This window comes from Coregonus lavaretus, assembly GCF_964263955.1.
Source record: "Coregonus lavaretus genome assembly, chromosome: 7".
NCBI classification, from domain to species: domain Eukaryota; kingdom Metazoa; phylum Chordata; class Actinopteri; order Salmoniformes; family Salmonidae; genus Coregonus; species Coregonus lavaretus.
In genome coordinates, this window is record NC_139994.1 from 42,930,335 (window position 1) to 42,956,184 (window position 25,850).

The following is a 25,850-nucleotide window of genomic DNA, read 5'->3' on the forward strand; positions in this document are numbered from 1 at the left end:
TCAGAGATTGTTTCTTTTTTTAGGTTCACACCCTTCTAGGCCAAATTATCCCTGCTATGCATCAAGACACCATCTGTATTTACCTCAATAGAAGACAGAACATAACAGTTTAATTGAGTTAATTTCTAATCCAATAAATCCATAAAGCATTGACTATATGACAAATTATTATGTTTTACCAATTATTCTTAATACACATTTCTAATATACTCCCCAATTTCTGTTAGGGAAACCCTCCATAGACAGATAAATTAATGGTGTGAAAGTCAGGTGATTCTTGAAATTCTGGAAAATCTTGAATTTCTTGGAGGTCTGTCCCTCCGCCGAGGGAATCAGACAGAACACGTAGCTCATCAGTAGCATTCCCCTTGCCATCATCTCCCATCTCCTGATCCTTGTCAGCTCCAGCATCCTCAGCTCCCTCATCTCTAGGTCGTCGGTTTCCTCGTAGTACTCTGTTGCAGTGGTTTAGATGACCAGGTCGATCTCCCCTCTATCCGTACATCCGTTCGTGTAGACTGGGTGACGATGTATGGTCCTTTTAGCTCTGAACCTTCTTCCGTCACTAGGGTCTAGGATCATGCAGAGTCCTTCTCCATTTTTCAATGTCGCTCTGTGGAGTGTGTCCTTCTGGCAGCGTACTAATAGGGAAGTTGAGAGTCCCTGCTGCAAAGACACACAGACACAGACAGACACAAAATAAAACAATGCTCCGCCGTGGCGGTGCAATCTTCCTCCTCTGGGTTGGAACAGTCCTACAGTGGGTCACATAGATGCAGGTATCTCTCTCTGCTACTTTCCCCTCCACCGAGGTAGCCAGCAACACCTAGTACTGACCTCCCCACCTGGGTTTTGTCCATCTCTTACTTCTGTAATCCTTTACCGCCAGTCTCCAGGGCGCAGACAATTCCCAGATTCTACTGTTAGGTATGGCAGAGAAGCCTTCACCCATGGGAAGAAAGTCTTAACAACATTGTTAGGTGCGACACCGTATGCTACTATACACTGTCTTCTTATCAGTCTGGAGACGCCTTGATATTAGGAAGTGCACATACTTGCAGCTTGTTATAGGTCATTAGTTTCATAGGCAGGCCTCCTCTACACCCTGCCTCCTACCACAAATACACTTATCTAACCCATAACACATTAATTACTACTGCTCATATTCTTAATACAATTTGCATATTTATCAAAAAGCCTCATGCGACCAGTACTTCCCCCCTTTGGACACATGACTCACATCGTGATTCATGCGTTCAAAAAAACAAAACAACAATGAGATTAAAATGACAACTTTTGATAATACCTTAACTTAATTGTATCTCATAAAGTAATTCAAGTAATATCAAAATTGACTAGCGCCAGGTGTTCCTCTTTCAGGACTAGCTCTCTCACTCTGACCTTGTTATGGTCCGAATCATATATAGGACTATTGCGAAATTATAAACTTCTTCAAAATTCTCAGTATTATAAATTACCCTCAACTCGGTATAATAAATTACCTTAAATTCCTCCTCCCATGCCTCTTGGCTTTCCAGTGTGGGTGATCAATTCGCACTAGAAAGTCAGGACATAGTTCAGAGGTCATTCAACCCTTCAAAGAAGTGTTCCATTCTATAGTATAGACTAATCATTAACAAGAGTCAAAACTCACTCATAAAACAAAAAACTTCTGAAAGTTCTGTGTGTGTTCCTTTAAGACTTATCATCACTGACCCGTTAAAACCCCCTAAAATAAAAATAAAAACCATATATAACCATTATAGTAGGTGGATTGTGTGTGGTTATTTGAAAAAACATATTGGAAAACAACAAACAAAAATAGCCAGGCCTTATTTATTTTGGTAGCTCCCTCTTACGACCTTATTATAAGACTGCCGAATTCTACTAACTGCTCCCCCTAGCCCACAGACTTAGGAAACATCTCAATGAGAGATAAGGAAATCCCAATTTTCCTGGAAGAGAAAGTATACATTTCGTTAACATTCAATTATAATCAGCAATCCAAAAATAGTAATTACACACAAAACATGATGCAGATATACACTGTCCTATACACTGTCCTGGGCTCCCGAGTGGCGCAGCGGTCTAAGGCACTGCATCTCAGTGCTTGAGGCGTCACTACAGGCCCCCTGGTTCGATTCCAGGCTGTATCACAACCGGCCGTGATTGGGAGTCCCATAGGGCGGCACACAATTGTATAAAATAAAATAAACATCAATAATCGTTTGTTTCAATCTAATTCCTCATAACTACTCCAGAAGACGTTATATCAGACTCTTACGCGTTCTCTGGAGTGATGAATCACGGTTTGGCGGATGCCAGGAGAACGCTACCTGCCCGAATGCATAGTGCCAACTGTAAAGTTTGGTGGAGGAGGAATAATGGTCTGGGGCTGTCCCTTAGTTCCAGTGAATGGAAATCTTAACGCTACAGCATACAATGACATTCTAGATGATTCTGTGCTTCCAACTTTGTGGCAACAGTTTGGGGAAGGCCCTTTCCTGTTTCAGCATGACAATACTGCCGTGCACAAAGCAGGGTCCATACAGAAATGGTTTGTCGAGATCGGTGCGGAAGAACTTGACTGGCCTGCACAGAGCCTGACCTCAACCCCATCGAACACCTTTGGGATGATTTGGAACGCCGACTGCGAGCCAGGCCTAATCGTCCAACATCAGTACCCGACCTCAATAATGCTCTTGTGGCTGAATGGAAGCAAGTCCCCACAGCAATGTTCCAACATCTAGTGGAAAGCCTTCCCAGAAGAGTGGAGGCTGTTATAGCAGCAAAGGGGGGACCAACTCCATATTAATGCCCATGATTTTGGAATGAGATGTTCGACAAGCAGGTGCCCACATACTTTTGGTAATGTAGTGTAAGTGGTCGTGGTATAGCTCACCTATTCGTTTGCTCATCTATCACTGATCAGAAACATTTAGCATGCAATAATGTAGCCCAAATCAAGTGTAGATTTGATTTATTTGCTCGCGTGTAGGCAACTCCAAAAGCCTGCGGAGGTTGTGAAATATGAACACGAGACTCAGATGCTTTCGAAAATAGAATTTATATTATTTTCTGTCAGTATCATGATGAAGATACTCTCAATGTAAGATCCTACGCCTGCTCCCTAACAAAGTGGAGTGAGGGTAAGAAAGAGATGAAACGTGGACAAAAAAGCATGGGCTTGGGCTCTGTTTCCAAATATCACTTTTGTTATATGACAGCGGATCCACACATTCCCGTGACACAAGTTGTGTGGGAAAAATATGAATAGTATTTTATTATTTTATATTCCATTATATTCTTACTACAACATTTACACTCAGTGACCAGTTTATTAGGTAAACCAATCTAGTACCGGGTCAGACCCCCCTTTATCTCTAGAACAGCCTGAATTCTTCGGGGAATAGATTCTATGTTCAGATAGGCTGTGGCGTTCAAACGTTGCATTCCCCACACCATTATACTACCGCCACCAGCCTGTACCGTTGACACCAGACAGGCCATGGACTCATGCTGCTTACGCCAAATCCTGACTCTGCCATCAGAGTGATGCAACAGGAACCAGGGTTTGTCGGACCAGGCAATGTTTTTCCACTCCTCAATTGTCCAGTATTGGTGATCGTGTGCCCACTGGAGCCACTTCTTCTTGTTTTTAGCTGATAGGAGTTTAACCCGGTGTGGTCGTCTGCTGCAATAGCCCATCCGTGATAAGGACCGACGAGTTATGCGTTCCGAGGTGCCATTCTTTACATCACTGTTGTACTGCACCGTTGTTTGTGGCTCGCCTGTTATCTTGCACGATTCTTGCCATTCTCCTTCGACCTCTCTCATCAACAAGCTGTTTTCGCCCATAGGACTGCTGTTGACTGGATGTTTTTTGTTTGTCGCACCATTCTTGGTAAACCCTAGACACTGTCGTGTGTGAAAAGCTCAGGAAGCCGGACGTTTCTGAGATACTGGAACTAACGCGCCTAGCACAGACGATCTTACCATGCTCAAAGTTGCTTAGGTCACTCGTTTTGCCCATTCTAACGTTCAATCGAACAGTAACTGAATGCCTCGATGCCTGTCTGCCTGCATGTCTGTAGGAACTAACCATTTTCGTAAACGGGGTGGTGTACCTAATAAACTGTGTGAGTGTATGTGTGTTGACTGTGATCGGGGCAAGTATGTCTTGTCTGTTTAATGAACACAACTACTGATTTAATTCATTTGGATGTAACATAACTAAACACAAAATATGCCAGTCTATTGTTTTGAAAATATATTTTATTAGTCTTCTAATGTTTCTTAGGACCTGCCTAATCAAATTAATAATGGATTTTTTTATTGATGGTGTATATTCAATGGATTTAATCAAATAGAGGCCCACCCACATCTGCACATCACTGCTACCACTCGTCACGGCATGCCTGCATTCGTACGGGAGGTATAAAAGGCGTATGCAGGCAAGAATATGGTATTGATGGACCTGTTTGTAAGGGGGTCATATAAACATCGGCCAATTTATTTAAAAAAAAAACATAAATCCTATGTGAAAGCAGTATTTCTCTCTCTCATTCTTAAACATTTATTTACTCATTATAAGTGGATTTGAGTAAAAGTTGCATATTCTCTCTCTCTTCTCTCCCTCCCCCTCTCTCTCTCCCTTCCTTTGTCTCTCTCTCCCTCCATCTCTCTCTGCAGGCCAGTCTATTCAATATGGAACATTTTTCTGGGATGCATAACTGGTACGCCTGCTCCCACGCCAGACCCACCTTCTGTAATGTGTGTAGAGAGGCCCTCTCTGGAGTCACCTCCCATGGACTGTCCTGCGAAGGTAAACACACACACACACACACACCACCTTCTGTCATGTCTGTAGAGAGGCCCTCTCCAGACTCACCTCCCACGGACTGTCCTGTGAAGAAACACACACAAGCACACTATTTTCATTCATGCAACTTTACATCCACAGCTTTAATTCAAAGCAATGAAACAGGTTAAAATTAGATGGTTACTTGGACAAAAGTTGTAGCTAGTTTGTTGGTTTCCAAACAAACGCTCTCTCTCTCTTTGCCTCATTCTCTCTCCCTCCCCCAGTGTGTAAGTTCAAAGCCCATAAGCGCTGTGCGGTGCGCTCCACCAACACCTGTAAATGGACCACGCTGGCCTCCATAGGAAACGACATCATGGAGGATGACGAAGGGGTGGGTAACACAAAGTCTCTTTATACCGCAATGTTTTTTCATTGACTTAGCAGCATCATTCCCTCTTCTTATGCTCATTAAAACACTGATCAAGTAAAACAACCTAGCTGGTCTAAGCCGCTGCCTCCACAATATTTTATCAGTGCAAGCGTGGGTTCGAATCAAATTTACTGCTATTCTAGTACATCCTTTCTCCCACTCCTCCTACATTTCCTGTCAGTATTTCACTCACCTTTCTAATGAATATGGATTAATATGAAAGAAGTGGGACTGTCATACAGTAAGGCTTTAAAAAAGGAATGAAAAGTAAAAGATATCTTACATGTGTGCATATTCGATATGTGTGTGTTCACAGGTCTCCATGCCTCATCAGTGGTTAGAGGGGAACCTGCCAGTCAGTGCAAAGTGTGTGGTGTGCGACAGGAACTGTGGCAGTGTCAGGAGACTGCAGGACTGGAGATGTCTATGGTGCAAGGCTATTGTGAGTCTACACACACACACACAGTATCTGAACGTCACGCTTTAAGCCAAAAACACATCACACACTCCATCATAAGCTGTGGTATCCATAGTGATGCTACAGGATTCTGGGAAAGTGTTAGATCTAAAAGGTCATTGGATGAAAATGTCACCTTTCTAACATTCTAAATACCACCCCTGATTCATGGTGTGTGTGTGTGTGTGTGTGTGTGTGTGTGTGTATAGGTGCACAGCAGCTGTAAGGAGCAGATGGGAAAGGCGTGTCCTCTGGGTCAATGTCGGGTGTCAATCATTCCTCCCACAGCCCTCAATAGTATCGACTCTGACGGTGAGACACACACGCCACACTTTCTCTCTTTCTCATACCCACACACACAAACGAGGATGGTCGGATTCATTCAAACGCTATCTTCTTCTTCTTCTTCTCGCTTTTCCTTTGTGACTTTTCCTCCCTTGACCTTGAACTCTGTAACGTTTTCAAACCAGGGTCAAGGTAAAGTTGCCAGGAAAGGAAAAAAGGCCAAATCTCAGAAACAATCCGAATGCACCTGTAAGGGAAAATATTATTGTCTGAAGAGATAGCCTTGAATTGTACACAGTATCTTCTCTGCTCTATCTTGGTTTATGCAGGTGACTGTAACTTCCTCCTCAGACCAATTGGCAGAACACCCAGAATATGTTCTGGAAGTTAAGATAGGAGATATTGCTCAGTTTCTTGGGAAACTGAGCCCACATGATAACAGCCAGTTACCTACAGGAACCAACCCTATGAACCATGCCTATGTAGCTTTTTTGTGTAGCAGTATATAATAGGAATGAAGGGACCACCCTGGCAGAGCTTGTGGCAGACTTGTACTTTGTACGTGTGTTTGTTGTAACCTCTCTGATAATAAAGAGTTATTCATTTAATATTGACTTCAGGTGTCCCTGGTGTTGAATTTCCACCACACACCCTAAGAGTGAAGACAACCACACACCTACAACCCAAAACTAAACCTGTATTTTTTATCTTTCTCTTCAGGCTTTTGGAAGGCCACCTCTCCCTCCTGCACCTCCCCTCTCCTGGTGCTGTGTAACTCTAAGAGCGGAGACAACCAAGGGGTTAAGTTTCTAAGGAAATTCAAACAGCTGCTCAACCCTGCACAGGTCTTTGACTTGATGAACGGAGGACCACAGCTGGGGTAAGAGTGAGACATCCTGGTTGTGTTATAATGTATTTGATTGATGACCTTTGGGTAACACTTTACTTTAAGCCTACAGGTATAAGGCTTTATAACTTGTTAAAAGCACATATGTGGCTTTATAATGTCTATTGAAGGTTCATAATACTGGTATTTAGTCAGGATCATTATGAGATGATATTATGACATTAAAAGGAGGTTATACATGCCCATGATGCCCATCTTAATGCATTATAAAGGCATCAGGGACTACAGATGAAAGTTAGCTATCTAGCTAAATCTAGTGCAATAGCATGTTGTACATAGTCCCTGACAGATAAACAACAACAACAAAAATTATAAGTAATTATACCTGCTTTAAGTAAAGTATTACCAATCTTTCTTATTAATGTTGATCATTTGTAACAATCTTTGACTATTGGCTATGAGAAGTGCTCCACTGATTCCACCTCTCTCCTCTCCTTTCTCCCATTATCCTCTGTTTCTCTCCCTCTCTTCTCTAGTCTGCGTGTGTTCCAGAAGTTTGCTACGTTTCGTATCTTGGTGTGTGGCGGGGACGGCAGTGTTGGCTGGGTCCTGTCTGAACTGGATAAACTCAACCTGCACAAACAAGTAAGTCTAAGAGAAAGAGAGAGAGAGAGAGAGAGAGAGAGAGAGAGAGAGAGAGAGAGAGAGAGAGAGAGAGAGAGAGAGAGAGAGAGAGAGAGAGAGAGAGAGAGAGAGATTCTGACCAGTAACATTCTCTTCATATGTCTGTGTGTATATATCTTCAAATATGTCTTGATAGCTGTTCTGTGTGTTTCATACCCCTCCACTCTCTCTCCCATCTTCCCCTCACCACCCTCCCTCCAGTGTCAGCTAGGTGTCCTCCCTCTGGGTACAGGTAATGACCTAGCCAGGGTCCTGGGATGGGGAGGACTATGTGATGATGATGCTCAACTGCTACAGATCCTGGAGAAGCTGGAGCGAGCCACCACCAAGATGCTTGACAGGTATTTATTATCTGAAAGGTATTTACTATCTGAACGGTATTTACCATCTAAAAGGTATAAACTGTAAGTGATAACATACAATCTGGACTTTCCAAAACCGTATCTTCTAAGACTGGATGAGCAACTTTCTCTATGGTTATCATACTAGAGAAGGATTAAGGTAATCTGTTTAGTCTACAAAATAATCTAATAAATGATGTCAATATGTTGAGTGAGTCAGAATAACTGTCAGTGTCATTTGTCCCGATCTCATTGGTTGATATGCTGCGATTTCCTGGAATTTGACATCAGTGTGTGTTTGTGTTTGTGTTCTCAGGTGGAGTGTGATGACATACGAGCTGCCTACCAAACACTATCCCATGGTGAAGGAAGACGATTTTAGTCCCGACTCCCCCTTACAGGTACCTAGGGCTCAGGTTTGATCCGAAATGACACCACAGTTATTCTAATTACACAAGCTTTAACATGAAACCGTCTGTTTCTCGTTGAGCCAAAATGACACCACAGTTTATCACAATACACAAGTTGTTTCTTTGAGCCAAAATGACACCACAGTTTTTCTAAATACACAGGCTTCATCATGAAACTGGTTGCTGATAAGTCAGTATTTTGGCTATTTGTGTGAAATGCCCAATAATGTATGTGATATCAACAGAGAGGTATATTTTCTGGGTGTCCTTAATATTGACTAGTTGTCATCAAGCTGTCCTCTCAAAAAGAAGCTTCAAGCTGCCTACAATCTGGTTCAGGTTATCAGTCAACCTACCAGAGTATTTACAGTACAAACAGAACAGGAACTAAATAACCTAAAAATTGTGTATAAGCGATCATACAAGGCAAACATACAATAAATTGAGAAATCACGTAACTAAACTAAAAAAAAAGAAGAATAAACTTTACTATGGAGCAAAAATAAATGATATAAAGAATGATAGTAAAAAGCTCTTGAGTACCTTTAATTAAAATCTAGGGAAAAAAATGAACTAGGCTCCATCCTTAATTGAGGCAGATGGCTTGTTCATAACAAAACCCTTTGATATTGAAAACCACTTTAATAACTTCATTGTTGACAAGATTAGCAAACTTAGGCATGACATGCTAACAACAAACGCTGAGCCTTCATATTCATGCATAACGGACCAAATAATGAAAGACATGCATTGAAGTTTTGAGTTCCGCAAAGTGGGTTTGGAAGAAATTGTTGCTATCTATAAATAAGGACAAGCCACCTGTTACCGACAACCTGGATGGTAAATTGCTGAGGTTGGTAGCAGAATACATTGAGACTACTGTTTGCCACATATTCAATTTAAGTCTAGAAGACAGTGTTTGCCCTCAGGCCTGGAGGGAGGAAAAGGTCATTCCACTGCCCAAGAATAGCAGGGCACCCTTTAATGGTTTAAGCAGCCAACCAATCAGCCTGTTACCAGTGCTTAGCAAACTTTTGGAAAGATTGTGTTTGACCAAATACAAAGTTATTTTACAGAAAACAAATTAACAACAGACTTTCAGCATGCTTATAGGGAAGGGCACTTAACATGCTTGGCACTGACACAAATTACTGATGATTGGCTGAAATACATGAAAGACTGAAAGACATGATAGTAAGAAGATTGTGGGAGCTGTTTTCTTAGACTTCAGTGCCGCTTTCGATATCATTGATCATAACCTATTGCTGAAAAAACGTAGGTGTTATGGATTTGCGTCCTCTGCCTTATCATGGATTGAAAGTGACCTATCTAATAGAACACAAAGAGTTTTCTTTAAAGCTGCAATATGTAACTTTTTGGGCGACCTGACCAAATTCACATAGAAATGTGATTTATGATCTGTCATTATCATTGAAAGCAAATCTAAGTGGAATATCTGTTCTGTGTGCGCTATTTCTATGCTTCCCGTCCCTAAGTTTCATTTTTGCGTCTTTTACTTTCGGTTTTGTACACCAGCTTCAAACAGCTGAAAATACAATATTTTGGGTTATGGAAAATATATTTCACAGCGGTTTAGATGGTACAATGATTCTCTACACTATACTTGCTTGTTTTGACACATAAACTGAAATTAGGCAAAACATTTGAAGTCGGAAGTTTACATACACTTTAAAACTTGTTTTTCAACCACTCCACAAATTTCTTGTTAACAAATTATAGTTTTGGCAAGTCGGTTAGGACATCTACTTTGTGCATGACACAAGTAATTTTTCCAACAATTGTTTACAGACAGATTATTTCACTTATAATTCACTGTATCACAATTCCAGTGGGTCAGAAGTTTACATACACTAAATTGACTGTGCCTTTAAACAGCTTGGAAAATTCCAGAAAAGGATGTCATGGCTTTATGAAGGTTCTGATAGGCTAATTGACATCATTTGAGTCAATTGGAGGTGTAGCTGTGGATGTATTTCAAGGCCTACCTTCAAACTCAGTGCCTCTTTGCTTGACATCATGGGAAAATCAAAAGAAATCAGCCAAAACCTCAGAAAAGTAATTGTAGACCTCCACAAGTCTGGTTCATCATTGGGAGCAATTTCCGAACGCCTGAAGGTACCACGTTCATCTGTACAAACATAGTACACAAGTATAAACACCATGGGACCACGCAGCCGTCATACCGCTCAGGACGGAGACGCGTTCTGTCTCCTAGAGATGAACATACTTTGGTGCGAAAAGTGCAAATCAATCCCAGGACAACAGCAAAGGACCTTGTGAAGATGCTGGAGGAAACAAGTACAAAAGTATCTATATCCACAGTAAAACGAGTCCTATAACGACATAACCTGAAAGGCCGCTCAGCAGGGAAGAAGCAACTGCAACCTCCATAAAAAAGCCAGACTACGGTTTTCAACTGCACATGGGGACAAAGATCGTACTTTTTGGAGAAATTTCCTCTGGTCTGATGAAACAAAAATAGAACTGTTTGGCCATAATGACCATTGTTATGTTTGGAGGAAAAAGGGGATCACTTGCAAGCCGAAGAACACCATCCCAACCGTGAAGCACGGGGGTGGCAGCATCATGCTGTGGGGGTGCTTTGCTGCAGGAGGGACTGGTGCACTTCACAAAATAGATGGCATCATGAGGAAGGGTAATTATGTGGATATATTGAAGCAAATTGATATTGAAGCAAATTGAAGCAACATCTCAAGACATCAGTCAGGAAGTTAAAGCTTGGTCGCAAATGGGTCTTCCAAATGCACAATGACCCCAAGTATACTTCCAAAGTTGTGTCAAAATGGCTTAAGGACAACAAAGTCAAGGTATTGGAGTGGCCATCACAAAGCCCTGACCTCAATCCTATAGAACATTTGTGGGCAGAACTGAAAAAGCATGTGCGAGCAAGGAGGCCTACAAACCTGACTCAGTTACACCAGCTCTGTCAGGAGGAATGGGCCAAAATTCACCCAACTTATTGTGGGAAGCTTGTGGAAGGCTACCCGAACCGTTTGACCCAAGTTAAACAATTTAAAGGCAATGCTACCAAATACTAATTGAGTGTATGTACATTTCTGTGATGAAAGAAATAAAACCTGAAATAAATCATTCTCTCTATTATTATTCTGACAATTCACATTCTTAAAATAAAGTGGTGATCCTAACTGACCTAAGACAGGGCATTTTTACTAGGATTAAATGTCAGGAATTGTGAAAAACAGAGTTTAAATGTATTTGGCTAAGGTGTATGTAAACTTCCGACTTCAACTGTAGGTGGGTCGCCTTGCACGAATCCTTGGCTTGTGCGAGCTGGAATGGCTCATAGGGCAGGAGCCTGGTTCTGAAGCGTGAGGCAAAGCAGGATTATGTAGTATGGTGTAGTGTTATGTACAGTATATTATGTATATTATGTTATATATTATGTATTTCATTTGTTGTGTTTTGTTTCCTGTTTGGACCCCAGGAAGAGTCCCACTGCCTTGGCAGCGGCTAATTGGGGATCCCAATAAATACTTCTACTAACACTACTACTCTCTGAGTAAATGCACAGGCTTTATCATGAAACTGGTTGTTCCTCTCCTCTCACGTCCATATCAGTCAGTATGCGTAGGGCTCCAGTTTGAGCTGAAGTACCGACACAATTTCTCAAAATACACAGGCTTTTACATTTAACTGCTTTTTACTCTCTTAGCCAAAATGACACCACAGTTTCTCACAATACACAGGCTTTTTAATGAAATTGTCATTCCTCTCCCCTCAGGTCCACATCACTCAGTATGCAGACTCTGTGGCCTCCCACCTCACCAAGATCCTGGACTCTGACAAACATACAGATGTCATATCCTCTGCCAAGTACGTGCAATGTATGCTGGGATAGCCCAGTCCTCCAGATGTGATGGGGGGATGGAGGGAGGAGGGATATGGGGGAGGGAAGGATGAAGGATGAGCGGGAGGAGGGAGGGCAAGATTGAGAGAGGGGGAGAGTTGGATCATGTCTGAATGTCTTGAGGATGTCTGGAGTGAAGGAGGAGGGAGTAAAGCAGAGCGAGGGAGTGTCTCTGAAGAGGGAGGGAGTGGGGAAGGCTAGAAGAGAGAGGAGAGTGGGAGGGTGTCTGTGTGTCTCTCTGTATTGATTTTCTCCTCCCCCAAGGACACTGCTCAGTCCCTCTGCCAGCTGGGTCCTTACACAAGATTAAACCTTACTTAGTACACTACTTGGGGGACATTTGAAGTGCATTAGACTAGAGACACTACTTTGGGGGCCTCCTTAGCGCTGTAGAGTGTACTACCTAGGGGACATCGTCAGTGCAATAGGGAATGACATGTCTGCTCTATGCTTATATTGTGTACTTATCTCTCTCTCCTGAAATGTGAAGTACAGTATGGTTTATTGAATTTACATACATAATACAGGAATGGAGAAATATATTTCACACTTGTATCTCTCGCTCTCTTCCTCTCTCTCTTCTTCCATCCCACTCACCCTCTCTCTCTCTTTCTCTCCCTTTCTCCATCCCTCTCCATCTCTCTCTCTCTCTCTCTCTCTCTCTCTCTCTCTCCCTCTCTCTCTCTCTCTCTCTCTCTCTCTCTCTCTCTCTCTCTCTCTCTCTCTCTCTCTCTCTCTCTCTCTTCCTCCATCCCACTCACCCTCTCTCCTGCAGGTTTTTGTGTGGAACGGTGAATAATTTTGTAGCGGAGGTGGGGAGAGCATACGAGAAAGCCACAGAGAACAAGGAGGAGGCAGACACTATGGCCAAGAAGGTGTGTGTGTGTGTGTGTGTGTGTGTGTGTGTGTGTGTGTGTGTGTGTGTGTGTGTGTGTGTGTGTGTGTGTGTGTACGTGCGTGTGTGTGTTTCTGCGTGCATAAATGTGTGTGTCTTACGTAACAGGTTGTATAATGCGGATAACCAGTGGGCAGAGAGAGGTGGGTAGTGGTAGAGGAGCATCTAGGTCAATAGAAAATCAAAAGGTTTGAGGTTTCATTCCAAATGGCACCTTATTCACTTTATAGTGCACTACTTTTGACCTGTATGGTCAAAAGTAGTGCACTATATAGAGAATAAGGTGCCATTTGGGACGTAGACAGAGTGTGACGAGGTGTGAATGAAGGAGTCAGGCACAGGAGGTAAAACACAGAAGTCCAGAGTTTATTCCGTTCACATAAATAAAACGCACCCAGCGTCATAACGAAACTAACAAGGGAAAAATAATCCACCTTGGCAAATACACATGGAAGAGTATCTCAACCGAGCTACTCGCTCTCACAATAAACAATCACTCACAAAGACAAGGGGAACAGAGGGAACGCTGATACACATACTAATTAGGGGAATGAGCACCAGGTGTGTGTGATTGACAAGACAAGACATGACGAGTGGAGTGATGAGAATGGGATTGGCAGTAGCTAGTAAGCCGGTGACGACGAATGCCGAAACTTGCCCGAACAAGGAGGGGGGGAAGCCTCGGCGGAAGTCATGACACAGAGGCATTCTCTCCTGTCTAACTGTCTGGAAGCAAAGTGTAATATGCAGTATGTTTTACTCTGAATATTTTTAAACGTCCACATTTATTAATATATTCCAATTTAGTGGATCCTGGTTCTGCAATATTTACATAAATTACCTATTGTATTGTATTTTTATGATATCATGCCGCAGTATACAGTTCATCCAAACTGAGTTGAACCGAGCTAAGTTGTTGAGCTCTCTCTCTCTCTCTCTCTCTCTCTCTCTCTCTCTCTCTCTCTCTCTCTCTCACTCTGTCTCTCTCTCCCTCAGTGTACCCTGTTGAATGAGAAGCTGGACAGCCTGATGAAGGGTTAGGGTTAGGACTAGTATGTATTGTAATGTTTATCTCTCCCTCAGTGTGCCCTGTTGAATGAGAAGCTGGACAGCCTGGTAAAGGCTCTTAGTGAGGAGGCTGATGCCCAGGTAGTCCCAGCCGGCAGTGTGCCACTCCAGGACGGGGACCAGGAGAGGGGTACAGACACCCCCGGAGGAGAACCCCGGCCCCCATACAGGTTAGGGTTGGGGTCAATTCAAGTATGCGTCACTCAATGGAGGAAGTGATTTGAAATTAAAATTTAAAAAATGTAAGAATTGACTTACTTGAATTTGAATTGTCTCCAAATTTGCTATAGGTCCAGAGAACAGCTGATGCTGAGAGCTAACAGTCTGAAGAAAGCACTGAGACAGATCATAGAACAGGCTGAGCAAGGTACAACACACACACACAAACACTTATATATAGAAACACACATACACTATATGTACAAAAGTATGTGGACACCCCTTCAAATTAGTAGATTTGGCTATTTCAGCCACACCCGTTGCTGACAGGTGTATAAAATCAAGCACACAGCCATGCAATCGCCATAGACAAACATTGGCAGTAGAATGGCCTTACTGAAGACCTCAGTGACTTCAACGTGGCACTGTCATAGGATGCCACCTTTCCAACAAGTCAGTTCGTCAGATTTCTGCCCTGCTAGAGCTGCCCCGGTCAACTGTAAGTGCTGTTATTGTGAAGTGGAAACGTCTAGGAGCAACAACGGCTCAGCCGCGAAGTGGTAGGCCGCACAAGCTCACAGAACGGGACCGCCAAGTACTGAAGACGTAGCGCGTAAAAATTGTCTGTCCTCGGTTGCAACACTCACTACCGAGTTCCAAACTGCCTCTGGAAGCAACGTCAGCACAAGAACTGTTCGTCGGGAGCTTCATGAAATGGGTTTCCATGGCTCTTGTGGCTGAATGGAATGTTCCAAAATCTAGTGGAAAGCCTTCCCAGAAGAGTGGAGGTTGTTATAGCAGCAAAAGGGGGGACCAGCTCCATATTCATGCCAATGATTTTGGAATGACATGTTCAATGAGCAGGTGTCTACATACTTTTAGTCATTGAGTGTATAATGAATAGATATATACACTGTAACACACACACACATACAGAAGCGCTCATGTAATGCAAACGCCCACATAAAAGCTCACATATACTGCTCTCTCTACCTCTCTCCCCCCACTCTCTCCCTCTTTCTCACTCCTTCTCTCTCTCTCCAGTGGTGGATGAACAGAACAAACACACTCATCTCCAGCGCATGTCTTCCTCCTCCTCCATCAAGAGAGAGAACAGTGAGGAACTGAAAGAGGCAGAGCCATGTGAGTTACTACAGACACACGCACGCACTCACACAAACATTTTTTATTCAACATTTTGAATCCTACTCTAAAGATACATTCTAACTTCCAATTGCAGTCAACATTGTGGCCCTTACATGTTTGGGCCACACTACTGAGTGGGAGGGCCCTGTAAATGTTTCAATTTAAATAAAGATGTTAGTTAAAATCACACTTCATGGTCCATTTACCCATAATGCATCTCTCAGGTCACGTCAGTTTAAGCCCCTCCTCCTCCACCATCTTCCTGGAGAAACCAGAGAGTCTCAGCCCTCCGTCCTTCAACGAAGAGTAAGTAGTGTGTGTTTAAAAAAATATATTGATCTAGAAATTACATAAAATACCTCAATGCAAGTTTGATTGAATTTAGCACAGTTCACAATCAATCAGTCTTTGTTGATACAATATTACAGTGAGCGGTTTTACAGTAGTTACGTTACAGCCTTATTCTAAAATTGATTAAATATTTCCCCCCCCCCCTCAATCTACACACAATACCCCGTAATGACAAAGCAAAAACAGGTTTTTAGAAATCTTTGCAAATTTATAAAAATTTATAAAAATACTGAAATATTACATTTAAATAAGTATTCAGAGCCTTTAACTCAGTACTTTGTTGAAACACCTTTGGCAACGATTACAGCCTTGAGTCTTCTTGGGTATGACGCTACAAAGCTTGGCACAGCTGTATTTGGGGAGTTTCTCCCATTCTTCTCTGTAGATTCTCTCAAGCTCTGTCAGGTTGGATGGGGAGCGTCGCTGCACAGCTACTTTCAGGTCTCTCCACAGATGTTTGATCGGGTTCAAGTCCGGGCTCTGGCTGGGCCACTCAAGGACATTCAGAGACTTGTCCCGAAGCTATTCCTGCGTTGTCTTCGCTATGTGTTTAGGGTCATTGTCCTTCGCCCCAGTCTGAGGTCCTGAGCGCTCTGGAGCAGGTTTTCATCAAGGATCTCTCTGTACTTTGCTCCGTTCATCTTTCCCTCGATCCTGATTAGTCTCCCAGTCCCTGCCGCTGAAAAACATCCCCACAGCATGATGCTGCCACCACCATGCTTGACCGTAGGGATGGTGCCAGGTTTCCTCCAGACGTGACACTTGGCATTCAGGCCAAAGAGTTAAATCTTGGTTTCATCAGACCAGAGAATCTTGTTTCTCATGCTCTGAGAGTCTGTAGGTGCCTTTTGGCAAACTGCAAGCAGCTTTCATGTGCCTTTTACTGAGGAGTAGCTTCCGTCTGGCCACTCTACCAGAAAGGCCTGATTGGTGGAGTGCTGCAGACATGGTTGTCCTTCTCGAAGGTTCTCCCATATCCACAGATGAACTCTGGAGCTCTGTCAGAGTGACCATCGGGTTCTTGGTCACCTCCCTGACCAAGGCCCTTCTCCCCCGATTGCTCAGTTTGGCCGGGCGGCCAGCTCTAGGAAGTCTTGGTGGTTCCAAACTTCTTCCATTTAAGAATGATGGAGGCCACTGTGTTCTTGGGGACCTTCAATGCTACAGAAATGTTTTGGTACCCTTCCCCAGATCTGTTCTTCGACACAATCCTGTCTCGTAGCTCTACGACCAATTCCATCGACCTCATGGCTTGGTTTTTGCTCTGACATGCACTGTCATCTGTGGGACCTTATATAGACTGGTGTGTGCCTTTCCAAATCATGTCCAATCAATTGAATTTACCACAGGTGGACTCCAGTCAAGTTGTAGAAACATCTCAAGGATGGTCAATGGAAAAAGGATGCACCTGAGCTCAATTTCGAGTCTCATAGCAAAAGGTCTGAATACTTATGTAAATAAGGTATTTCTGTTTTATATTTTTAAAACATTTGCAAAAATTTCTAAAAACCTGTTTTCGCTTTGTCAGTATGGGGTATTGTGTGTAGATTGATGAGGATTTAAATTTTTTAAATCCATTTTAGAATAAGGCTGTAACGTAACAAAATGTGGAAAAAGTCAAGGGGTCTGAATACTTTCCGAATGCACTGTATAGGCCAATCAATAATTGATATTGGAGAATATTAATGTTTCTTATGCTGTGTGTCCCTCTATAGTCAGTGCTCAGAGAAGTGTGTAATGAACAACTACTTTGGGATCGGTCTGGATGCTAAGATCTCCTTGGAGTTCAACAACAAGAGAGACGAACATCCCAAGAAATGCAGGTACATAATATCCTCTTATTCAAATACAGACTTTATTGATACATGTACTGTATATTGCAAAATAGTGTACAATTTGCACCAAGGCAATGAAAGGTAAATGGAAGTTATAATGAGAATATTTCTTCATGGTTAAATGTTTTAGCATATCATGGTACTTGATGAAAGTTATAAAATACATCCTTTTCTCTCTCTGGCTCACTGCAGTAGTCGTACTAAGAACAAGTTGTGGTATGGGGTGATGGGCACCAAGGAACTGGTACATAAGACATACAAGAACCTGGAACAACGAGTACTGTTGGAAGTAAGGTCACGCACGGTCGAATGACAAATAAGTACACACACACACACACAAAGGCAAACAAATATACACTTCTAAGGAATGAGGAAGTGTGTTCTAGTCTAGTGTGATTTCTGCTAAATGGCGCTCCAACATCTTTCTCTGACGTTGTGGTGTACACTACCATCAAAAGTTTGGACACACATACTCATTCAAGGGTTTTTCTTTATTTTTACTATTTTCTACATTGTATAATAATAGTGAAGACATCAACACTATTAAATAACACATATAGAATCATGTAGTAATCAAAAAAGTGTTAAACAAATCAAAGTATATTTTGTATTTGAGATTCTTCAAAATAGCCACCTTTTGCCTTGATGACAGCTTTGCACACTCTTGGCATTCTCTCAACCAGCTTCATGAGGTAGTCACCTGGAATGCATTTCAACAAACAGGTGTGCCTTCTTAAAAGTTAATTTGTGGAATTTCTTTTCTTAATGCGTTTGAGGTCAGTCGATACGGAAAATGTCAAGAACTTTGAAAGTTTCTTTAAGTGCAGTCGCAAAACCCATCAAGCGCTATGATGAAACTGGTTTTCATGAGGACCGCCACAGGAAAGGAAGACCCAGAGTTACCTCTGCTGCAGAGGATAAGTTCATTAGAGTTACCAGCCTCAGAAATTGCAGCCCAAATAAATGCTTCACAGAGTTCAAGTAACAGACACATCTCAACATCAACTGTTCAGAGGAGACTGTGTGAATCAGGCCTTCATGGTCGAATTGCTGCAAAGAAACCACTGCTAAAGGACACCAATAAGAAGAAGAGACTTGCTTGGGCCAAGAAACACGAGCAATGGACATTAGACCGGTAAAAATGTGTCCTTTGGTCTGGAGTCCAAATTGGAGAGGAGGTGTTATGGTATGGAGGTACTTTGCTGGTGACACTGTCAGTGATTTATTTCGAATTCAAGGCACACTTAACCGGCATGGCTACCATAGCATTCTGCAGCGATACGCCATCCCATCTGGTTTGGGCTTAGTGGGACTATCATTTGTTTTTCAACAGGACAATGAACCAACACACCTCAAGGCTTTGTAAGGGCTATTTTACCAAGGAGAGTGATGGAGTGCTGCATCAGATGACCTGGCCTCCACAATACCCCGACCACAACCAAATTGAGATGGTTTGGGATGAGTGGCACCGCAGTCTGAAGGAAAAGCAGCCAACAAGTGCTCAGCATATGTGGGAACTCCTTCAAGACTGTTGGAAAAACATTCCAGGTGTAGCTGGTTGAGAGAATGCCAAGAGTGTGCAAAGCTGTCATCAAGGCAAAGGGTGGCTATTTGAAGAATCTCAAATATAAAATACATTTTGATTTGTTTAATACTTTTTTGCTTACTACATGATTCCATATGTGTTATTTCATAGTTTTGATGTCTTCACTATTATTCTACAATGTAAAAATTAAGAAAAACCCTTGAATGATTAGGTGTGTCCCAACTTTTGACTGGTACTGTAGTTATCGCTAATACTATCAGTACATATGAGAGAGTGATTGACAATAAGATGTTTTTTTGTGTATCAAATTATCCTACCCTTGGTTCTGTGACCTGTATGATAAACAAATGTTATTTCTCTCTCTCTCTCTCTCTCTCTCTCTCTCTCTCTCTCTCTCTCTCTCTCTCTCTCTCTCTCTCTCTCTCTCCAGTGTGATGGTGTACCTATGTGTCTGCCTAGTCTTCAGGGTCTAGCTGTTCTCAACATCCCCAGCTATGCAGGGGGAATCAACTTTTGGGGGGGTACCAAAGAGGACAACGTGAGTTAACATACACTTTTCTTATTCACCAAAAAAATAATGTTTACACTTTGCAGCCAACTTTTAGCTGGTATACTGTCTTACCTGGTAACTGTGGATCAGAATTAATTTCAACAAGTCGCACTCTTATATGATGCATTTATTGTTTTTTATTTGTACAAGTAATTCGTTTTTTGGTTATTTGTGTTCAGAATTTTGGCGCTCCATCGTTTGATGATAAGAAGTTAGAGGTGGTGGCTGTGTTTGGCAGTATGCAGATGGCTGTATCCAGAGTCATCAACATCCAACACCACCGTATAGCACAGGTAACACACACACCCCACCGCATTGCACACCCCACCGCATTGCACAGGTAACAACACACACACTAACACACACAAACCTTCAATACATGCATCACAGTCACATTATAAAGTTCTAAAGTCAGTAGGAATTATATTGAATTGACCACACTCACATACACATACTGAATCCCTCTCTTGCTCTCCCCCTCCCTCTCTCTCTCCCCCATACCTCTCCCCCTCTCCCCCTCTCCCCTCCTCCTTCCCCCCTCCCCCTCCCCCTCCCTCTCCTCCCTCTCTCCAGTGTCGTCAGGTGAAGATAACTATCCTAGGGGAGGAGGGTGTACCAGTACAGGTGGATGGAGAAGCATGGATCCAACCTCCAGGGATAGTCAAGATCACACACAAGAACAGAGCTCAGATGCTTACCAGAGACAGGGTACGTGTGTGTTTGGGAGGGTGTGTGTGGATTGGCAAACTTTTGTTCCAGGCCAGCTCTGACACACCTAATTCAATTTATCGAATAATAGTTTGGTTTGTCAAATTGAGTGCTGGGCTGGAACAAAAGCCTGCACACCAGGATTGAGGAACACTGCATTAGGGCAACAGATGTATCTAATAAACCTCTACGCATCCGTCATGTCCATTCTGTTCATTCTATTTCTACATTCTATTTCTACGTTCCAGAACTTTGAGAGGACTCTAACATCATGGGAGGATAAGAGGAAGATTGACACGTACCGTTCCTCCAGGCCCCGCCTCAACTCTCAGCAGTCTATGGAATACCTCACAGAGGAGGAATGTGCTCAAGTACAGCAGCTAGGGATGGTGGCCGACACACTCATCACTAGGTATTCAATTAAATATTTTATGAAAAATTCATTGAGAAAATATGAAATATATATTTGAATTTATTGAACCTTTATCTAACCAGGCATGTAAATCAAGAACAAATTCTGGTAGCACTTTATAATAACTCCATGTAAAAAAGCATTTATAATGGATTAGTAAATAGTTTATTCATCACTTGGCTGAAATTAAACAAAAGTTCTGGAGCGTCATTTTAAAGGTAGACTCAGCAATATGACATACTGTAGGTGGACAAAGTAAACAGCATAGTGGGTAAATTTCCGCAACAACTAAGATCGTTGAAGTGCGAGGCTAAACTTCTCAGCTGTTTAGGTCCTGTACCTACCACGCTCTAATAGAGTGAAGCGAACCCATGCACATGCGCAGATACTGTGTGTGACTGTGTGGGAGCGAAGTCTTGCATCTCACTCATGGTGATATCTGTGGTGCTGCTTGTGGCAACGTCATTTCGCTGAATCTACCTTCAAGGTCTCAAAAAAGCCTAGAAACATATCAATGGTAAAATAATAAGCATACAAGGATGTTAAAGGAAATATATTGAACATTTTATTCACAAAAACTGTTGTGGACAATGTGAAGAGTTTCAATGTGAATATTTTGCTAATGGTGTCAACCTTGCGAACGCATACTCATAAAACAAGGAGAGAGCCTACACACAACAGCTGGCCGGACGGGACAGTTTTGCTGTAGTGGATTTCTATTCTTTCATTACTATTATATATCATTGAGGTAGAAATGTTACATGTATGATTTGCAGGTAGAAATCTTACAGGTGTAGACTAACAGTGAAATGCTTATTTCCCAACAATGCAGAGAGAAAAATAGAAAAATAATAACACAAGGAATAAATACAGAATGAGTAACGATAACTTGGCTATATACACAGGGTACCAGTATCGAATCGATGTGCAGGGTGTAAGAATGTTATGTGAATTATTTAACAAACTATTTCAGTGTCTCTGTGCGTCTTCTTATCATAGTCTCTCTCCTCCCTAAATTGGGAGGCCTCTTTATCTTGGCTTCTCAGTTGTCTGTAGACAGTTCTCCTTGTCCTTTGTTGTCTGGCCTAACTCTTACTCACATTGCTAAATAGTAGCTCAATGTCATAATCTTTACTGGTCCTACACTCACACAGTTTCCAGGTAGTAGATTCTAACACATCTCACACAGTTTCAGAGTGTAATAATTAGTCACTACTAAGAAAGTACTAATCATACTTAAAACAAGAACATTTCACAACTATATTTAAGGGTGAAACATTTAGTCATTACTTTTAACCTGTATATATTTTAATTTCTATATCAATCCACCCTTTGACTAAATTATCCACACTTTAATACACAGAAAATCATTACAATTACTTTTAAACTAGAGATTTATAGTTCTAGGAAAACATCCAGTCTCAAACTATCTGAATCGTCGTCATCCTCCACCAAGCCTGGTGGGTCATATTCTTCATTCCTTAGGTCGGAGTCCGGGATTGGGCCGTATCTCACCATCTGTTGGGAAACTGCATTCTCCAACGCCTTTGCTCACCAACCCTCGGACACAGGGAATAAGACAACATCCACAAAGAACAAACATACCCATAGAAGCTATAGCTGCACCCAGAAAAGTTGCAACAATAGCTTTCCATTTTCCAAACATGTTATCAAACCAACCAGTCATTGATGTATTCACCCCCCAGTTCTTAGCCCATTCTTTACTCAATGCAGTGAGACCTGCCAGTGCTCTAGTTACTGTACCATCTGGGGCTGTATTGTTGGGGATAAACATACAACAATGACCTCCCACCATCTTGTAAATCCGCCCTTCTCTGCTAAAAGCATTTCGAGAACCAAACTATTCTGCAGGTCATGAGTGAGGTGGCGGATAGTTGGTCTGAGATTTTCTTCACTGCATCCCTTGTCTAATTAACAAACCTTTGTAGATGTAATTAATCCAGTCAACATTTTTATTAATTGTAACCCACCAGAAAAACGTTGTTGTAAACCCTTCTCCAATTTGATCTGTGATTCACATTACTTTGGTGTCTATAACATTGATAATCTCCGGGGATAATGGTGAATTGGGGTGCCTTAGTATTATCCTTTTTAAGAGTGGTTATTTTAATATCAGAACAATTAGGTGAGGTTTGGTTTGATCCCAAATCTATCACACAAGAGAACATGGTCTGAGGCATAGGTGCAGTTAGAAGGGTTGGCCTACCTGTTGAACAGGCATAACAATTAGTTTGACCCAATGCCCTAGCCGTGTAGTTCATCCACCTTACCCAGAAGTTCTCATTTGAAATTCCTTCTACTTCTCCTTGGTTCATTTCCTGCAAGAGGAAATATTCTACCCTTGGTGGTTTAGTGCTATTTAGGATTCCTTCTGAGGGCCTTCCAAGGGGTATTAGACTCGTTTTTGATACCTCTGGTGGTAACATTAGATCTACCTGCTGTTCTGTCTCGGGGGTGGAAGATTCATTTCTCTCTTGAAAAATGAACCTCACACATGTATTTGCCCCAACATCATCAACACAGACCCAATAGTTCCTTGCTCTGTCATCTTGCATAATTGACTTTACCGTTATCACCAGTTCCGTTTTACCTTTATCATGGGTTTGTTTAATTCCCCATCGGTGTGCTGCGTCCATTCCATTCTCATAGTATGTTCCCCAGGTTTGTTTAAACACCCTTGCCCAAGGACATGAGCGTTCCCCAGTGCAAATGTATTTACCATACCTTCTAGGACCTAACTTTCTTGTACACGCCCCCTTCTTAACAAAGCACCCAAAACCTCCTATCTCTTCATGGGAGAAGTCAAATGGTATCTTGAATCCGCCATCTTGTCCTAAACTGACTTTAACTATAAAATAATCATTCCCCCAATAGTCTTTCTTGGTTTCAGTATTTCTACGAGATCGAATCAGTGCATATTTTCCCTGTTTAGGTTGACCTGGATTAATCCATAATATGGTTAACACGATGATGCAGCTCAGAGTCCCCCAAAATCCCCAAAACCGCCATCCCAATCCTGTCCCTGACCCACCTGCCTGGTACTTCCCCATACCCACACCTCTATAAACACCCCACAGTGATGAAAGGTTGGGGTAGGGTTTCTTCGTTAACAGAGTTTACCCCCGAACCCTAGTGGGTCAGTTCTTCTCTTTAACTCTGTGTGTGTTCAACGGTGTTAGTATGTGGGCCTACCTTTTTGCAGTGGGTAACGTGGACCCAAGTGGCTCTCTCAGCTATTCATATAGCAAAGGCAGTTACCAATAGGACTTGGTATGGTCCCTCCCAGCGTGACTGCTTTCAATCCTTTTTCCTCAACGATTGGATCCACACTCAGTCTCCAGGTTGTTTACTATGAGTCACCTTCTCCTTCAATTCTCCTGTAGGACACAAATCCTTAGACATACGGGTATGGTTAACAAACAATTTTCTCATGTGTTCTGCTAGTGTATTCTCTAGTTCTATGTCTGCCTGTTCTGGTCCTGCCAACTGTGGCATTCTGTAAGGTCTTTCAAACACTTTCTCAAAGGGGGACAACCCAATTTATCTGGTGTTCATTAATACTATCGGTAGACATTGTACCCAATTTCTTCCTTTCACTCCGTGATAACTCTATAAAATCAATTTCCAATTGCTGGACTGGATATTTTGCCAGGGGGATATTTCCCCTGGGGTGCTCTCTGTCTATCTTGGTGATTTTAGTTTTTAGTTTTTTTTGTAATTCGTTATACCATAGGCCACAAAGTGTTTCCTAACCTGCTCTACCATCTAACCTGCTCTACCATTCACCCTATTGACACATTGTTTTACCCATATCAAAACAGTGACTTAATAAATGTAATATGCCAGACATTATCTCGTATGATTGCCCCTTTCTTTACAGTATGAAAATGTCTGCACTCACTAACTGTAAGTCGCTCCGGATAAGAGTGTCTGCCAAATGGCCAAAATGTAAAATATAATCAAGAACATAGGAAATATCTGTTTCCCCGTATAGTGTTCCTGTCACCCTTCTTAATGTCATATTTCACTCATTTGTCAATATAATCCCTTACTTCATATAAGTAAGCAGTGATATTTTATTCCAGGTACCTATTTTTTTTTTTTTATGATACTCCTACTGTCCCTTAACATATACTGTAGGGGATGTTCCTCAGTCCTGAAAAATAATAATAATAAAAAATAAAAAAATCCCCCCTCAGAACACATCGGATAACTCCATGTTTCATTAAATTCACTAAACCTATAAATAACAAGCCCATAACCACCTTCCGGTAATCTACTGATTTAAACCTGTTGCATTAATTTATTAAAATATAAACCTATTGTTTAATAAATCCACTGTTTGCATTGAACACATCTCTCAGTCTCTCTAGGTATTGACCAATAGTCTCACTGTCTCCCTGCTTACACTCGTGGACTTTGGAGAAGTCGGCATGTCTGTGATAATATTCTCTCAGATTATCACAGAGTTGTGCCAATTTATCTCCATAAGCCCCTCCCTCTTCCCACTCTAACACCGGCGCGTTCCCATCTCCGGGAACCCAGTTTCCCCTTACTGCCGCCCAGTCCTTCAACACTATCTGTCTGACTGCCCTCTCTAGTTCCCCTGTATTCAGCTTAAAGCTGGCGGTCAGCTCTTCCATATCTCTTCTGAACTGGTGTACCCCCGTATTAGGGTGGGGTATCCCTTCCACTGCTCTCACTACATCTCTCTGCTTCGTTTACTAAATCCTGGCATTAGTAAATTCTATCCACACACCACCAAAAACGAATAACATATTTGCATACACATAACTAGAAAGCATGAATTTAATACCATTCTTGCTTAAACAATGCAATTCAACATTTCTCATCACCCAATTTCTATTACTTTTTTCACACAGGAAACCCTGTACAATCTCTATCCTCTATTGCTGACTTTCCATCTAACATTACTTTTCAACATTTCTCAAATCTAATTACCCCCTTGAAGCTTGACCGAAATACAATGT

General features: G+C 42.1%; 1 protein-coding gene across 2 annotated transcripts in view; it reads left to right on the plus strand.

Moving 5' to 3' along the window:
• LOC311132388 (diacylglycerol kinase delta) overlaps nt 1–25,850 on the plus strand; it is a 53,862-nt gene that overhangs the window by 12,933 nt on the left and 15,079 nt on the right. For both annotated transcript variants that reach the window (XM_084165653.1, XM_084165652.1), the window contains exons 5-24: nt 4,693–4,825; nt 5,089–5,195; nt 5,551–5,676; nt 5,901–6,003; nt 6,697–6,856; nt 7,360–7,468; nt 7,709–7,848; nt 8,165–8,249; nt 12,043–12,134; nt 12,944–13,043; nt 14,147–14,301; nt 14,422–14,498; nt 15,335–15,433; nt 15,661–15,742; nt 17,503–17,610; nt 17,815–17,911; nt 19,599–19,706; nt 19,898–20,011; nt 20,292–20,426; nt 20,675–20,838. In XM_084165653.1, the coding sequence (XP_084021779.1) occupies nt 4,693–4,825; nt 5,089–5,195; nt 5,551–5,676; nt 5,901–6,003; nt 6,697–6,856; nt 7,360–7,468; nt 7,709–7,848; nt 8,165–8,249; nt 12,043–12,134; nt 12,944–13,043; nt 14,147–14,301; nt 14,422–14,498; nt 15,335–15,433; nt 15,661–15,742; nt 17,503–17,610; nt 17,815–17,911; nt 19,599–19,706; nt 19,898–20,011; nt 20,292–20,426; nt 20,675–20,838 (2,294 nt within the window). The remainder of the gene's footprint in view (nt 1–4,692; nt 4,826–5,088; nt 5,196–5,550; nt 5,677–5,900; nt 6,004–6,696; nt 6,857–7,359; nt 7,469–7,708; nt 7,849–8,164; nt 8,250–12,042; nt 12,135–12,943; nt 13,044–14,146; nt 14,302–14,421; nt 14,499–15,334; nt 15,434–15,660; nt 15,743–17,502; nt 17,611–17,814; nt 17,912–19,598; nt 19,707–19,897; nt 20,012–20,291; nt 20,427–20,674; nt 20,839–25,850) is intronic.